General features: G+C 39.3%; 1 protein-coding gene across 1 annotated transcript in view; it reads right to left on the bottom strand.

Annotated features, from left to right (window-relative positions):
• The window catches only part of MOSPD2 (motile sperm domain containing 2), a 96,230-nt gene that overhangs the window by 9,447 nt on the left and 69,501 nt on the right, over positions 1 to 17,282 (bottom strand). Inside the window, exon 14 of the mRNA XM_075594098.1 lies at positions 1,811 to 1,913. Coding sequence (XP_075450213.1) covers positions 1,811 to 1,913 — 103 coding nt within the window. The remainder of the gene's footprint in view (positions 1 to 1,810; positions 1,914 to 17,282) is intronic.

Below are 17,282 nucleotides of genomic sequence, written 5' to 3'. Positions count from 1 at the left end.
CTCTCTGTCTCTCTCCCCTCTCTGTCTCTCTCCCCTCTCTGTCTCTCTCCCCTCTCTGTCTCTCTCCCCTCTCTGTCTCTCTCCCCTCTCTGTCTCTCTCCCCTCTCTGTCTCTCTCCCCTCTCTGTCTCTCTCCCCTCTCTGTCTCTCTCCCCTCTCTGTCTCTCTCCACTCTCTGTCTCTCTCCACTCTCTGTCTCTCTCCACTCTCTGTCTCTCTCCACTCTCTGTCTCTCTCCACTCTCTGTCTCTCTCCACTCTCTGTCTCTCTCCACTCTCTGTCTCTCTCCACTCTCTGTCTCACACACTCTCTGTCTCACACACTCTCTGTCTCACACACTCTCTGTCTCACACACTCTCTGTCTCACACTCTCGATCTGGATATCTTATTTACCCTGTATATCTTAACTGCCCTATACTACACCGAAATAACCTATACTGCTTTCTTCCAGATCTGACTCAAGCTTCACCCGGGAGACATCGGAATCCCCCCCAACCCAGAAGACAGGTAAGGAACACATTCCCTCCAATGTATAACATTGCTGGAATGAGGGTACCTGGACATTGAGGGACTGCGGATCAGGTAAGATCCCAGGCGGGATTGCTGCTTTAAATATTGTGAAGCGGGGACGTCCAGATACTGGTTAAGGGGTTCAGGAAACTAGTCATTCACATCTGGCTTTTTTTTCTAGATCTGACATTTATTCACACAAACACACACACACATACTCAATCTCTCTCTCCCATACACACAAACACACACACACACGTAACAAGGACCAATTGTAGTATAATGTAATACAATAAATAAACTTATGTCAAAAACGAATGTTCTTACTAGGAATTTATTCAATTTATTTTATTTATGTATTTTTTTAAAAGCGGGGGCGGGACTAAAGGCGGGGTTGTGGGCGGGACTAGGGGCGGGTTGGGGGCAGGACTAGGTGGCGAGTAGATTTTTTTGGTTCGGCGAGTAGATTTTTGGGTGATTTGTCAAGCACTGTACATACACATATATATATATATACCTACACACACACACACACACACACACACACACACACACACACACACACACACACACACACACACACACACACACACACACACACACACACACACACACACACACACATATATACTTTGTAAAATAAGTGTTGAAAATTGACCAACATCAGTTCTTCATAGATGAAATTTAGAAAGCTGTATACGCTACAATTTCACTTGAACAAGATTTTGAAAGTTATGTACAGTACAGTACACAATCATTTCATCCAAAAGGTGTCAAACCTACCACAAATCTACATTTCTCCAATGCCAATACAGCTACTAGTACTTTAAATTACTTGAAAATGGTACAAAATTTATTGTCACGTGTATTACTGCTGTGAAGCACTATGTATATTAATAGCACTATATAAAGACATACTGTACATACATACAACATTTAATGCACAGTAATTGTTTTCTGCATCTTAAGTTCTGTCGCTGAGTGGAGCTATAGCTTTAAGATTTTAGCCAACATTGTTTTTCCTAGTATGTTAAGAGCAGATGTTAAAACAAATCCATAAGGGTTATTTTGCACAGAGATCAGGATCATGTACCAACAACACAATGTGTACGTTACTTCAAAGAGCAGTTTATAATGTAGTGATAAAATCTGTATGAAGTGTAACCCACAGAAAATAAATAAAACTATTTCATAATTCAAACAATGTCACACTAAATATTTCATTAATTCACTCATTTTCTTTAGTTAACTTGCAAACAGGCACCAATACTGTATTTAACACTGGTGTGGACAACTTTTACCTTAAAATGCAAATCATCATTGCCTGTTGAAGAGCTGTTAAACGTGTTTCCTTTTAACAATAATGTGGCAGGTTTGATGTTTTCAACAACATGACATCTTAATCTGTAAAAAGACAAACACAAATGTTGTAATGTTAAACCTCAAAACCAAAGATACCAATATATGGAATCCTGCATGTAGCTAAATATATTCCCATAACATATAATACACGGTACATGAAATGTCTGACTTGACCCTCTTAATAGAAACGAAAAATTGTTGCATTGCAGAAAAAAAATACATGAACTTCTTTAATGCAAGAATAAATTCAGTATGTTTGTTAAATGACCAAGAAAAGAAGCACAGGAGTGCACCATGGTAAGGAAAATTGTAAATTGTATTAAACAACAAAGCAATAAAATGACTTACATGTAAGTAAGGGTAAGTGCATGTCCGAGCGCGGACTGAACTTTCTATGTTTGTTAAATGAAATTGACAGTCTAAAGTTGTGTTAGTAGGATGAAACAAGGTGGTGGAAGTTAATTTAACAATATGATGCCATTAAAAACTAAAAACTACAATTACACATTTCCAATAGTGTAATAAAGGCAAAAATAAGAATCCCTTTTATTGATTAACCATTATAATATAAATCGTAGCTTCTGTAATTGTGAGTAAACCTCTCACAAATTTTATATATATACACCTTATTTTTTAATGGCAGCTTCTAGAATCTGCCTCTTGAAATTAGCTTCTGCTGATACTTGAACATCCAACTCAAGATGTTTACAGTGATGCCCAGGTTTCTGCCTTGCACAGTTATTCCAAAGGTGCATAGGAAGCTGCCATTGTCCTTGCAGAGTGTTCCATGACTTATTTATAGTCTGACATACTTCAAAAATCACTGCCAATCTTAAAATCTTGGCAAATTATTTTGCTGCATGTAACGTCACAGCATTGTAAGACTAGACTCTTAGAGATGAGCCTCGCTCGAAAATGAGTGATTGCCTTGAACACTGCTGCAGTTCTAACACCTTTATTGGCAGTCTTAATTCCTAGATATTCCATGTGCCGTAAACTACCTAGTTGGAGACTGGCCCCCCAATCGCTGATATCAGTAGTAATCACCTATCAGATGGTAGGTAGTAAAGACCTTCCTCTTATGTAACTCTCTGCTCATGACCACATCTTAATCAATTTCTTGATCTGACTGATCTTCACATTATCCGTGATAGATATTGTGAATCCGTTCCATGTTCTCAGAAAATAGTTCTGTATTTGACACATGTGAAACTGTGCCCAAGGGATTACATCTATTGTTGACACCATCAGCACCAGAAAGGACATACATAGCCTTGCTGTTACCACTGATATATGAGAACATTTACACTTGCTACGAGCCAGAGAAACGGGATCTTCTGTTGTGTCACCAGATTGCATTTCTTTAAGTTCACTAGCCAGCCGCATCCTTTAAAAACGTGCTAATGATTAGTTATCTAGGTACAAAACTAATATTGTTAATGGATCCAAAATCTTGGTAGTAGCTGAAGGAACGCAGGGCGCAAACGGATTTGAAGTAATAAACCTAATTTATTGAGTCATTCACAACGTTTTGACCGTAATGGTCTTTATCAAGTGATATCTAAGTAGCATAACACAGTCCCATAACGTCCATTATATAACACCCACAAAACCCACAATGCTCTCTGTTTAATCATTACTGATTAAATTCATGTGTGCCGACAGAAGACCTGGTCATCTGGTGACATATCTCAGTTCGTGAGGATCTGATTGGTGAATTTCTCCCCCACTTCCTCGCGCTGCATGTCATCCAGCCATTACGCATGCGCCTTTTCCTCTCTTGGTTCCTCCCTCTTGTCGTAATTTATGTGCAAGATCTATCCTAGTCCCAGCTGATTCCACAGTGGGAAACGCATCCATCGCGCATGTCCAAGGTCCCTCGACATCATCACGTCTCCTGCAGACTCCACCGCAGCATGGAACGCACCCCCTTGTGTCTCATCCATTGTGCGATCCTGGTCCACCGACGTCATCACATTATTGGAGGCATCAATCCGATCCTATGTCCTCTTCTTCGGTAACCAGGGGTACCACCTCGTCTGGGTATTGTCATTGGAGGTCCAAGTGCATAAAACAAAAAGGAAGGCTAAATCAGCAACAGTGACTGTAAACAGTTCCTATCACAACAAACAATTAACCCTACTGTGTCCAGTGAAAAGTAAGAAATGATTAAAAGATGGTTGGTCTCTTGTTATAGTCCATAACAATGTGTTATTCAGCAGAGTCCCATAGGTGCACAGACCTTACATAGATGAATACATATCAGCAGACAGTAGCAGCAACCTATAGCTGAAAATAAAATGGTTATTGCTATCTTTCCTCCATAAAGCAACCCAATGATAACAAAAATAATTCAGTATCCAGAGTGTGAATCCAGTAGGACTCACGTTGCAGCAAATAAACATCTTTATCCATTCATGCTTTAGCTTTTTTTACGTGCTCAATCCCCATAAGTATGAGTGAGGAAACTGAATGACTAAAATCCGTACAATGTTTAATAAGAGCAGTGTCCTCAGCGGGGTGACTCATTTTAATTTTATGCTCTATGAACCTTGTTTTTGGCATTCTATTGATTTTACCAATGTAACAAAGTCCACATGAGCATTTGATCATATAGACGATATTGCTAGTTGTCCAAGTTATATGATCTTTGATTTTAAATAATTTGCCATTTCTGGGATGATTGAACAGGTCCCCTGTATTCAGACTGTTAGAAACACTACAGCCGTAGCATTTATAGCGACCCACCTTGGGTGTGCTTAAAAATGTGAAGTGGTATAGTGCTTTTGATCATCAGCTTTAATCAAAATATCCTTTAAGTTCTCACCTCTTTTGTAAGCAAACCGTGGAAACTCCCTACAGATCTTATTCAGAACCTCATCTGTTTGTAATATTCTCCAATGCCTTTTTAAAGTCTATTTAATGAAGTCACAAGCAGTTGTGAACTTGCTAACAAAAGTTATAAGCTCATATTTTGCAACTACACTGTGGTTTAATGCTAAATGCTGTATTTATCTCTGAGCCTTATGTCCCCTCCCAACTAATCTCTCCTCAATTTCTTTTAAAGTCTCATCTAATTTAGGTTGCCTATCTACAATGCGCGTTGCCCTGATCTTTTGTGAGAATGGTAACATATGCTTCAAGCGCTCTGGGCTTGTTTTGTATAGTGATTTTACAGTGATTTTGCTTTGATGAAACGAAACATTTTAAGATGATTTGATTCATTAAAAAAAAAACAAAAAAAAAAAAAAACAGAAGTTTAAGAAAACGGTAACTGATTATAAAAATAATACAGTATATTATTGGAAAAAATCTGAAAGACGCCCTACTTTTCAAACACGGGCCAAGACAACATCAAGAAAACAAACAGTCTTTACAAGTGATTCTGACACGGGCTCGTCAGTTGAGGGAGGAACACCACAAACCCCAGGAAGACCCTCTTCTTTTTTAGACAAAGGGAAGGAACAAACAACCAAGAAAAAATATGGAAAACAAGGAGGGGGGGGGGGGGGGAGGCGTGTGTGGCAGATAACCAAGGACACCTCCGGTGCTCTGTCAGCGTCAGCTCTAACTAAACATAATCTGATTATTAATCTTTCAAATTACCAATTAACAGAAATGGAGATTTGTATTTTGTCTAAAGGTCCCTCCTTTGTCCAAACCACGAGGCCTGATCCTTTTGAATTAGAGGTGGAATTATTCAAATTTGAAAGGAATCTAAACGTAAAATCTTTCTTTTGCAGTAAATCTACAGATCAGCACGAACAACAGTGGCAGCAACAAGGACAAGACAAAATCAGTGCAAACTGAAGTCTAGGTTCATTGCACCCTTTAGGAATTTGGGGGTTAATATGTTCATGTGGATTGTCATGAATGATATAAAGAAATACTTCAAAGGGAAGCATTACATGAATTTCAATCTCACACTTGAACAAAAGGCAGCATTAAAAAAATCTGAGAGAGAATAAAAATATAATTTTTAAGAAAGCGGACAAGGGTGGAGCACTTGTAGTGCAATAATACAGTCAGTACAAAGCAGAGGCAATTAGGCAATTAAGCAACTCAGATTGTTACACTAAACTTGACCATGACCCCACATTAAAGGGTATTCTTCAATTAGGATTAAATAATTTATGGATAGATGAGGAAACTGTGAATTTTCTTACTATGAAAAATCCTAGGCAGCCAGTACGCTATCTATTACCAAAAAAACATAAACATTTACTAAATCCACCTGGTAGGCCAATTTTTCAGCGACATGTTTGATCAACCAGCCATTAGCATTGAACGTCGATACTTTTTTGCAACATTTGGTTGTCAGGAGTATATCGTGCATTAGGGATACCTTTAATTTCTTGCAAAAGATACGCTCAGTACCCCTTGACGGGAATGAAATTCTCATGGTGACAATGGATGTGACCAACTTGTATACAGTACCATCATTCCGCATGAGGATGGTTTAAATGTTATCTGACAGACTCTGATAAATGCACACAAAACCAATCCACCAGCCGATTACATCATGCTCCTCCATTTTATTTTGCACAAAAATTATTTCAAATCTAAGCAGACTTTCTATTTACAGACAGTGGGAACTGCTATGGGCAGTAATGTGGCACCATTTTACGCTAATCTGTATATGACTGAATGAGGAAAACTTTATCTTTCCAACAGAACATTATAAGACTATGCGCTTCTATTAAGATACAGGTGCGCCAACGAGTATTCTAACACTTGCCTTAAACTTGCCTTGGAAAATCTGGGTTTATCACCAACAAGACCCAGGTACATGTTGGGTACATGCTGCAATATTTCACACATTTCTGCAAAGACTAATGGCCCATCGGATTAACACAGCAGGGGTTCCTGGCAGTCCCATTCAGTTTGAATGGGACTGCCATGGACCCCCGCTGTTAATCCGATGGGCCATTCTGCAGAAATGTGTGAAATGTTGTCGCATGTACCCAGCATTTACCTGGGTCTTTTTGGTGATTGCCCCTGATTTGTTTTAGAATAATCGTCAGCACTACAGTATATAGATCTGTTGTTCCTTTGGGAACGTACAGAAGATGAGAATCATTTTTTTTTTGATTATTTGGATGGGCTAGATACAACTGTGCGCTTCACGAAAATTTGGAGTAAAGATCAGTTTTATATCTTGATGTACTCTTAACATATGAAGATGGAGTTTTACATAGTGATCTGTACAGAAATCCTATTGACAGAAGCTGTACTTTACACGCATCTAGCTTTCACCCAGAGCGCTTGAAGCAGATATTACCATTCTCACAAAAGATCGGGCAACGCACATTGTAGATAGGCAACCTAAATTAGATGAAACTAAAAGAAATTGAGGAGAGAATCGTTGAGAGGGGACATAAAAGATCAGAGATAAATACAGCATTTAACATTAAACTACAAAGTGTAGTTGCAAAATATGAGCTTATGACTTTTGTTAGCAAGTTCACAACTGCTAGTGGCTTTATTAAAAAGACCTTAAAAAGGTATTGAAGGATATTACAAACAGATGAGGTTCTGAATAAGATCTGTAGGGAGTTTCCACGGTTTGCTTACAAAAGAGGTGAGAACTTAAAGGATATTTTGATTAAAGCTGATGATCAAAACCACTATAAAGGCATACCCCGCTTTAAGTACACTCACTTTAAGTACACTCGCGAGTAAGTACATGTCGCCCAATAGGCAAATGCCAGCTCACGCATGCGCCTGTCAGCACGTCCTGAACAGCAGTACCGGCTCCCTACCTGTACCGAAGCTGTGTGCAAGCGGGGAGACTCTAGAGAATGTTCCAAATGCGTTATTTACATCAGTTATGCACGTATATGACGATTGCAGTACAGTACATGCATCGATCAGTGGGAAAAAGGTAGTGCTTCACTTTAAGTACATTTTCACTTTACATACATGCTCCGGTCCCATTGCGTATGTTAATGCGGGGTATGCCTGTACCACTTCACATTTCTTAAGCACACCCAAGGTGGGTCGCTAGAAATGCTACGGCTGTAGTGTTTCTAACAGTCTGAATACAGGGGACCTGTTCAATCATCCCAGAAATGGCAAATTATTTAAAATCAAAGATCGTATAATTTGGACAACTAGCAATATCGTCTATATGATCAAATGCTCATGTGGACTTTGTTACATTGGTAAAAGCAATAGAATGCTAAAAACAAGGTTCATAGAGGATAAAAGTAAAATGAGTCACTCCGCTGAGGACACTGCTCTTATTAAACATTGTACGGATTTTAGTCATAAAGTTTCCTGACTCAAACTTATGGGGATTGAGCGCGTAAAAAAACCTAAAGCAGGAATGGATAATGATGTTTTATTGCTGCAATGTGAGTCCTACTGGATTCACACTCTGGATACAGAATTATTATTTTTTATCATTGGGTTGCTTTATGGAGGAAAAATAGCAATAACCATTTTATTTTCAGCTATAGGTTGCTGCTACTGTCTGCTGATATGGATTCATCTCTGTAAGGTCTGTGCACCTATGGGACTCTGCTAAATAACATATTGTTATGGACTATAACATGACCAACAATTTTTTAATAATTTTTTACTTTTCACTGGACACAGTAGGGTTAATTGTTTGTTGTGATAGGAACTGTTTACAGTCACTGTTGCTGATTTAGCCTTCCTTTTTGTTTTATGCACTTGGACCTTCAATGACAATATCCAGACGAGGCGTTACCCCTGCTTACCGAAGAAGAGGACATAGGATCGGATTGATGCCTCCAATAAAGTGATGACGTCGGTGGACCAGGATCGCACATTGGATGAGACGCAAGGGGATGAGTTCGACGCTGCGGTGGAGTTTGCAGGAGATGTGATGACGTTGAGGGACCTTTGACATGGGCGATGGATGCATTTCACACTGCGGCAGCAGACGGGACTCAGATGAATCTTGCACATAAATTACGGCAAGAGGGAGGAACCAAGAGAGGAAAAGGCGCATGCGTAATGGCTGGATGACACGCAGCGCGAGGAGGTGGGGGAGAAATTCACCAATCAGATCCTCACGAACCGAGATATGATGTCGCCAGATGATTAGGTCTTCTGTCAGCACACATGAATTTCATCAGTAATGATTAAACAGAGAACATTTTGGGTTTGTGGGTGTTATATAATGGACGTTATGGGACTGTGTTATTATGCTACTTAGATAAAGATCATTGCGGTCGAAACGTTGTGTATGGCTCAATAAATTAGATTTATTACTTCAAATCCGTTTGTGCCCCGAGTTCCTTCAGCTACTACATGCATTGGATTGGATCCAGGCTATCGTTCTTGCACAGGAGCACCGGTAATTGTATCTTTGGTTATACTACTTGTGTTTTGGTGTGAAGCATCTATCTTCATTTGTACTGGCCTAAAATCTTGGTAAACACGATTAGAGCTATGGATAGGCCAGAATTAAGAGTTCAAAACTGGTAATGGGAACACAGAATGATAAAAATGTCAGATATTTCTGGTGGCATGGATGGATTGACACATGCAGATATGTACCCTTCAACTCTATTAATGTTAAAATATATATATCCTTGTTCTATTCCATTTATAACCTATATGATCTATTTCATCTTGAAATGCTCTGCTTTGATGAACACATTTAGTTCCTTGAGTTCCAATACAGGATAAAAAGTTTATGCTTTCTTCGAAACCATGAAGAGGTTTGAATAGAAGCCCCAGCCCTATTGATCTAGCAGTGACTGCCTGGTATAGCAATACCACTTTTATCATGTTGTTCTGTAAGAATTATTGCACAGTCACTCCCAATGGGAAAAGTTTTATTGGCTTCCTTGGCACTCCTAATGGAAAGAAATCTCTCTGCTGGGGACTGCCGATGGAACACTTATGGCATAGTTTGTGATTACTCGAAGCACCCACTGATCCATTGTTCTTTTGGTTCACCTGTCTATGATGAAAATAAATTTACCTTCTAGGTAACCCATTTTCATACTCCTTAAACTTCAGAAACCCAAATTGTTGGTACTAGAACATCCTTATCCCTGCTTCTGTTTGAGTCTAGCAGATGGCTTAGCAGACAATCCAATATGCTAGTTCTAAAAGCTGTATCCTTTGAAAGATCTCAAGTCACAAAAAATATGCCTGAATGCCTTGGGCCGCGCTTATAGTGCCGGCGACGTCGCCCGAAAACACATACATTGCTGCCGCCGCGTGCGCTTATAGTGCGCGCGATGGAGCGACGGAGCGGAAACTGGAAGCCGGCAAAATATGATTTTTCAAGGGCTGTCGCGTCACGTGACGGCCCTTGAACAAATCAAATTGCCGGAATCCCGCGACCCTGCCGCCCGGCGAAACATAACATTCGCCGGTGGCGACGGCGACAGGTGACGTCACCCGCCGTCGCCATTGACGGCACGGCCTTAGAAGTACCATGGAACGTCTGCCATCTATCATTAGGTAGGAAATCCCCCTTTCCAACTGCAATCTTTGCAACAATTGAATTCGAAATTCCAAGGCAATTGCCCTTATGAAAAAGGAATGGACACCAATTAAAAGATACACCAGTCGACCATGGAATCAGTCATGAGGCTCTTCTGGGTGCTATTGACAGGGAAGATGAGTAGTCAGATCATATCTAGCAAGGAATCAATAGATTCCAATGCATCAGAAAAACTTGTGCAAAACTCATCCTAGTAGATAGCCTCTGAAGAGCAGATTTTACTCCTGCGGTGGCAGGAATGCAGCCATGTGTAGAGTCCCAATGCCAGGATGGAAACAAGGAGGCAGACTGTAGTACCGCCTGCAGTGCACCATGGCTGGCCCGATCAAAAATAAACAATTTCTTCAAATTTCAGGTACCATATGGACCTTTCATCAGGACCTGTAACAAATCTGAAATCCTGTATATAGTGTCCACCTTCTAGCTCATAGAACACAAACAACGGAGTACAGAGCTAAGTAGTAGCACCTTTATATGGTTGTATTAAGTCAGCTGATCTGTGTCGTACCTCCAACCGGGAGTGGCCTAAAACCCTGAGGTGATGCATTTCCTCGAGAGACGTCACGGTAAATGAGTTAGTTAGCAACTATTATGGGAGCTACTGCACTTGATGTTACAAGGAAAGGTCAAACTGAAATAAATCTTCAAGCGACATTAATGGATCAAACATTTCAAAGCATTATGCTTCCTGGTGCATTCATTTGTATAGGTTTATTTGACAAATTTTCCCTGTTTAAGTATTTAGATACTTTCTTACTGTGTGTAATGGCCTGTCCTAAAAAAAAACAAAGTAAGAATAAGATTACTTCCATTTTCAATTTATAATGTGGAAGGTGAAAAGTAGATATGTTCTTCTTTAAATAAATGTCTCTTTATTAAATCTAATTTGTCTCACCACAACTTCTGTCAAAAGCAAAATGGCATTTTAATAATATTTCTGAAACAGGACCAAACTGAACATGATTTCTCACTCCCCCCCCCCCCCCCCATAAAAGACCTTATTTGATACTGTATGTTGAAAGGCAAGGATACAAAAAGCTATAGTAATTTCTGCATTAATTTCCTTTAAAATGAACGGAAGTACTGTAAATGTGTTTGCTCCAATACCCGTGTATTACCCCAATTTGCATAATAAAGAATACAGGACATTAGTGACTGCTATTGGACTCTGAGAGACTTTATGCAAGTCTAAAGTAGCAGGCAATTTGACAATCTACATGTCTGCTTATCTTCTGCGGGAGAATACTCATGAATGAATAAATTTAGTTTTATCCCAGTCTTTAAAAAAAGACAATTTTTTCAATGTAATTATTTTTTCTCCTCAGAGACTGGTACACCTTTGGAAAATGACTTTTTAAATTTATTATCTTCATGATAAAATAAATATTTGTAAGGTTAACTTTCATAAACTTATTTGACTAAATATTACATGTCAATGTTAAGTTTTGATTATTGAAATTTAATGGTCAATTTAAATTGAAACAATTACACGCAAAGGATAAAAAAAAGACTGAAAAATGTTAAGAGTTATTTAAATTGTTATGCCTCTTAAGGAATTGTCCAGGAAATAATTTGTTTGTCTCAAAATCAATTATTTATATGTTGAAAAAGTTAACGGAATGATTCCCAGTATAGCTAATTAACCAATTACATTCCTGAAAAACAATAAATTTTTCATAAAGGGGCATGTAATAATATCGAGGTGACCTCTAAATTCTGTTAGAAGGATTCGTTCTACTTCAATGCATTACTTAAGTTGCTTTTGAATAGGTTGACAAAGAAAAATACAGCTACAGGGGTGACCTGAAGGAGACAATTTATTAAAAAGGTCGGTGTGTACTTTAAACTTGCCTTAATGATATAATGGTGCTAAAATAGGGGAAGTCATTAGCATCTCTTATGATAAAAAAAATTAAAATTTACTTATTTTATAAAAACTAAAGGAACATACATGTCTATATGGGTTAACGTTGCGATTTTAAGCAGGGGAACTTGATGGAAGAATACATGAAAACTAAAGAAGGAACCAAATGTTATACATGGCCTCTGCAGAAAGGCATTAGATACTGTACTCGTCATCTGCATTATTCACGCACTAATTTAATCATCTGTGGCATTTAACCTTTCGAGAGGTTAAAGGTCAAGATTTGAGAGAGAATGACACCACTCTTCATACTTATTAATATATAGTTACTTGTGCAGTATACATTGCCATTGCAAGTAAAAGACTAAGGGGGGTGTACTTTATCAAGGCAACTTTGAGCAAAAAACATACAGACTGCCATTTTCATTTTGAATCTCTGTGTTAATGTATCACAGTCTTTAACCCATGAGCACCAGCTTGGATTTGGGGAGAGTTATTAGGGGGAATTACATGACAAAGGTAATATATTGAGATGTTTCAAACTCTGCATCTCTGTGCGTCAATTTTTTTTTTTTTGCGCAATCCAGGTTTGAAGTAGAATTCACTATTTTGGCTAACAATTTACATCAAATTTAAGACAAATGCTTTCATATGATGCAAACACAAACAGAGATGGGAGTAATGCATCAAAACAACCTTATATTCACACTTTTTTTTTACGTTGAAACTTCTCCCCCGTTATATGGAGGATACAGGTTGCATTTTCTGAAATTCTATTTATTTTTTATTTTTTTAGTAAATGTAGATTTTAGTAGATGAGAAAGCCCTGAGGGGGTTAAATAAAGCATATGCTTTTGTGAGTAGTGCAATTAAAAGCTGGCCAAAGCCAGTGTCAGTCTGCACATCACCCTCCATTGAAGAGTAGGTGAATGTATAAGGATGACAGAAAGAAATGTGTATAGCATAGCCTCCGGGCCACTACTTATTTTTCCTGGGCCTTTCCAGTGTCAGTCCTCTTAGGTGCAGGCAGTGGAAAGGTTAATTCCTTCTGCAGGCTGTGTATGTGTATTAACGTAGAGATTGACGCTCATACAAGTGTATAGACTCACAAACTGTATTACAGCATATAGGTAGATAGGAACTTCCATAAATGATTCCAGCAATTTATATAATGCTAGGTTAAGGGGGGACATGAACATGGGACCTAGCGGTCAGTCAGCGCGACTACCGCAGATATGGTTTACCCTGCTTACCCCCCTTACCATATACACTTCCCTAAATAGGGACCAAGGTAACATAGAATGAGGGCTACTGCCCATTACCTTTCCATTGAGTGTATGGGAATACGAAATCCATCCAGACGAAGTTCCACTGCGTGCAATCCTGATCAGGGAAATTCAGAATGTAGGGAAGCAAGGAGCACAGCTGAAGTAGAAATCTGCAGGGAGAGTCCTGTAGAAAAAATGAATAAGGGGCACAACTCCGTGCTAAAACTGAGGATGGTTTATTGGATAATTGCACAGGGACAGAAACACAGCCCACACACCGACATGTTTCGTCCCACGGGACTTTATCAAGGTGTACCACATCACTATACCTCCTCACCTTTAATACACACATTTCGCGCCAAAATCGCCCAACCGAGTACACTGCGCATGCGCGCCGGCGACGCGTCGCATCTCCGTGACATCGCCTCCCCTCTGGCACTAGTCCTGGAGTCAGAGACCACGTCACTGGGATGCGTCCGTTTCCACCCTGGAACGCATGCCAGCTGTGCTCCTATTGGGCGGAGGCGGAGGCGGAAGAGGGAGGCGGAAGAGGCGGAAGAGGCGGAAGAGGGATGAAAATTACATTTTTTTACACTCAACAACTTTATTAGTATAAAAAAAGACAAACATATTTTGCCCATAGCTAAACTTTGCAAACAGACACATTGCTAGTTTAGTTTAGGGTTACATTAAAAACAAATGCTAATCACATTGAATAACCTTTGATAAAAATAAAAAGAGAGAAGATATTTTAAACAGTCACAAAACTCCATTTAGACTTCAATCATTTTAGAAGATTATATTCTAATCTAAGTAGATACTATAATATGAATATTTGTATCAAGCACTAACTTTATCTACAACCGATTGTGAAGTCTCTACCCTCTTTCATACTTGATAGTGGAGACCTCCTGACATATATTGATCACATTGTATGGAAACCTAATATGATCTGGGTTACTCTGGACGTGACGTCCTTGTACACAATGATTACACATGAGCATGGATTATCAGCTGTTGGTCATTTTCTTTCCCGGACAGATATGTCACCAGCACAGACAACATTTTTATTAGATTCTATTCACTTTTTATTAACGCACAATTATTTTTTGTTTGATGGGGTTCACTATCTCCAAACACGTGGTACAGCCATGGGAACGAGTTTCGCTCCCAGTTACGCCAACCTCTTCATGGGGTGGTGGGAGTCTGTCCACGTGTTTGGAGATGGGAACAAATTTAGGGAGCACATTTTCTTTTACAAACGTTGTATCGACGATCTCATTTTCATTTGGGAGGGTGATGTCACTTCACTTTTATCTTTTATTAACACTTTAAATATTAATACTTACAACCTTAATTTCACGTACACATATAATCACCATCACATTCACTATTTAGATTTATACTTATACATTGATATGAATTTATCTATTCAATCCGACATTTATCGCAAATCTAATTCACGGAATACTTTCCTACGTGCCAACAGCTGTCATCCAGGGCCCCTCCTGAAAGGTATCCCGAAGGGCCAATTCATTCGCCTACGGCGCAATTGTTCCAATGAGGAAGACTATAATGAACGTGTAAAAGAAATGTTTGATCGTTTTGTGCAACGGGGCTACAAACCAGATGATTTAAATAGGGCAATTGAGGAGGTCTCATCTACTAATAGATCAGAACTATTCCACCGCTCTAAAAGAGGCTTAAGATTTAATGATACACCCCTGTTTATTACCTCATTTAGCTCTCAAGCTGAACAAGTCAGATATATCCTTAAAAAACATTGGTCGGTACTCTCCCTGGACCCTACATTAAAACAATATGTTACTGGAGGTCCTAATATTGTTTATAGGAAGGCCAAGACGGTTGCGAATTCCCTGACCCCAAGTCTCTTCTCCTCACAAACGACACATTGTAATACAGTTCCTAATGGTTCTTTCCCTTGTGGGAATTGCAAAATCTGTGGCTATATCAATAAATCAAACAAATGTTTATCCAGTCAAACTGGAAAATCTCATGCCACTAGATCATTTATCAACTGCAAATCCACATATATTGTCTACCTCATCACTTGCGGGTGCGGCAGCCAATATGTTGGAAGAACCATTAGGAACCTTAAAGTGCGAATAATGGAGCATATCCGATTGATTTCCAAAGGGAACTTGGACCATCCTGTCCCTAAACACTTCACCAACTGCAGCAAAGGTGGACTAAAAAACTTTAAATTTCAAGGTATTGAGTCCATCCAGATGTCACCCAGAGGGGGTGATAGAGTCAAAAAACTCGATCAACGTGAGGCATTCTGGATCTTCACATTAAGAACCAGGGTGCCTCACGGTATGAATATCGATTGGGACCTTTCCCACTTTCTATAGTGGAGGAGGGTCCTTTATGATGCCACTATTCATTTATTAATTGTTTAGAATATTAGAATATAAGTATACTTTTTGACAATAAAATTGTTCTATGTCCTTCTGTGCCATCAATATATGGGTTATGAATAAGAGAAAATCAATATATACACATCTGAAAAAATTCTCAATAATCAACTCTTTTAATAATAAAGTGTTTCTATTCCCCCATGTAAAATCCAATGATACAGCCAATCACATAGATTCAGTCTATACTCTGACTACATAATTCAAGTGTATGGATAAAGTTAGTGCTTGATACAAATATTCATATTATAGTATCTACTTAGATTAGAATATAATCTTCTAAAATGATTGAAGTCTAAATGGAGTTTTGTGACTGTTTAAAATATCTTCTCTCTTTTTATTTTTATCAAAGGTTATTCAATGTGATTAGCATTTGTTTTTAATGTAACCCTAAACTAAACTAGCAATGTGTCTGTTTGCAAAGTTTAGCTATGGGCAAAATATGTTTGTCTTTTTTTATACTAATAAAGTTGTTGAGTGTAAAAAAATGTAAAAAAAATGTAATTTTCATCCCTCTTCCGCCTCCGCCCAATAGGAGCACAGCTGGCATGCGTTCCAGGGTGGAAACGGACGCATCCCAGTGACGTGGTCTCTGACTCCAGGACTAGTGCCAGAGGGGAGGCGATGTCACGGAGATGCGACGCGTCGCCGGCGCGCATGCGCAGTGTACTCGGTTGGGCGATTTTGGCGCGAAATGGGTGTATTAAAGGTAAGGAGGTATAGTGATGTGGTACACCTTGATAAAGTCCCGTGGGACGAAACATGTCGGTGTGTGGGCTGTGTTTCTGTCCCTGTGCAATTATCCAATAAACCACCCTCAGTTTTAGCACGGAGTTGTGCCCCTTATTCATTTTTTCTACAGGACTCTCCCTGCAGATTTCTACTTCAGCTGTGCTCCTTGCTTCCCTACATTCTGTGTATGTGTATTACAGCCTTTGATACAATTCTGGTATCCAAGGACAAGCCTAGCAACCACCAGAGAGTGTCAGCCTGAGAGATGGATACTGATTGGCTATCACTGCTTTTGGATGAACCAATCAGTATTCAACCTGTGCTGTTATGGGACAGGGTTCCAACCCCCTATCTCAGGTTATAAATCCTGACACTCTCCTAAATTAGTAGTTCTGAGATGTTCAAGTGTTGGAGTGATGTGAAGTTCTAGGAGGCGTGAGGAGTCTCTTCTTCCCACTCAGGGAATGGGAGGGAAGAGGAAGAGGCCTGAGTCAGGGCTCTGACTAGGAGATGGGAACAAGGAGAGAAAAGGGATGCTTCTGTGTTGCTGTCTGATAACACCTATCTGCAATAAAGCCAGTTGTACCCAGCATCATTATCATTACTGTCTGCTGCCTG

The sequence above is a fragment of the Ascaphus truei genome, chromosome 3, assembly GCF_040206685.1.
Source record: "Ascaphus truei isolate aAscTru1 chromosome 3, aAscTru1.hap1, whole genome shotgun sequence".
NCBI classification, from domain to species: domain Eukaryota; kingdom Metazoa; phylum Chordata; class Amphibia; order Anura; family Ascaphidae; genus Ascaphus; species Ascaphus truei.
The sequence above is the reverse complement of the archived record's forward strand: the minus strand, read 5'-3'. Positions and strand labels throughout refer to the sequence as shown.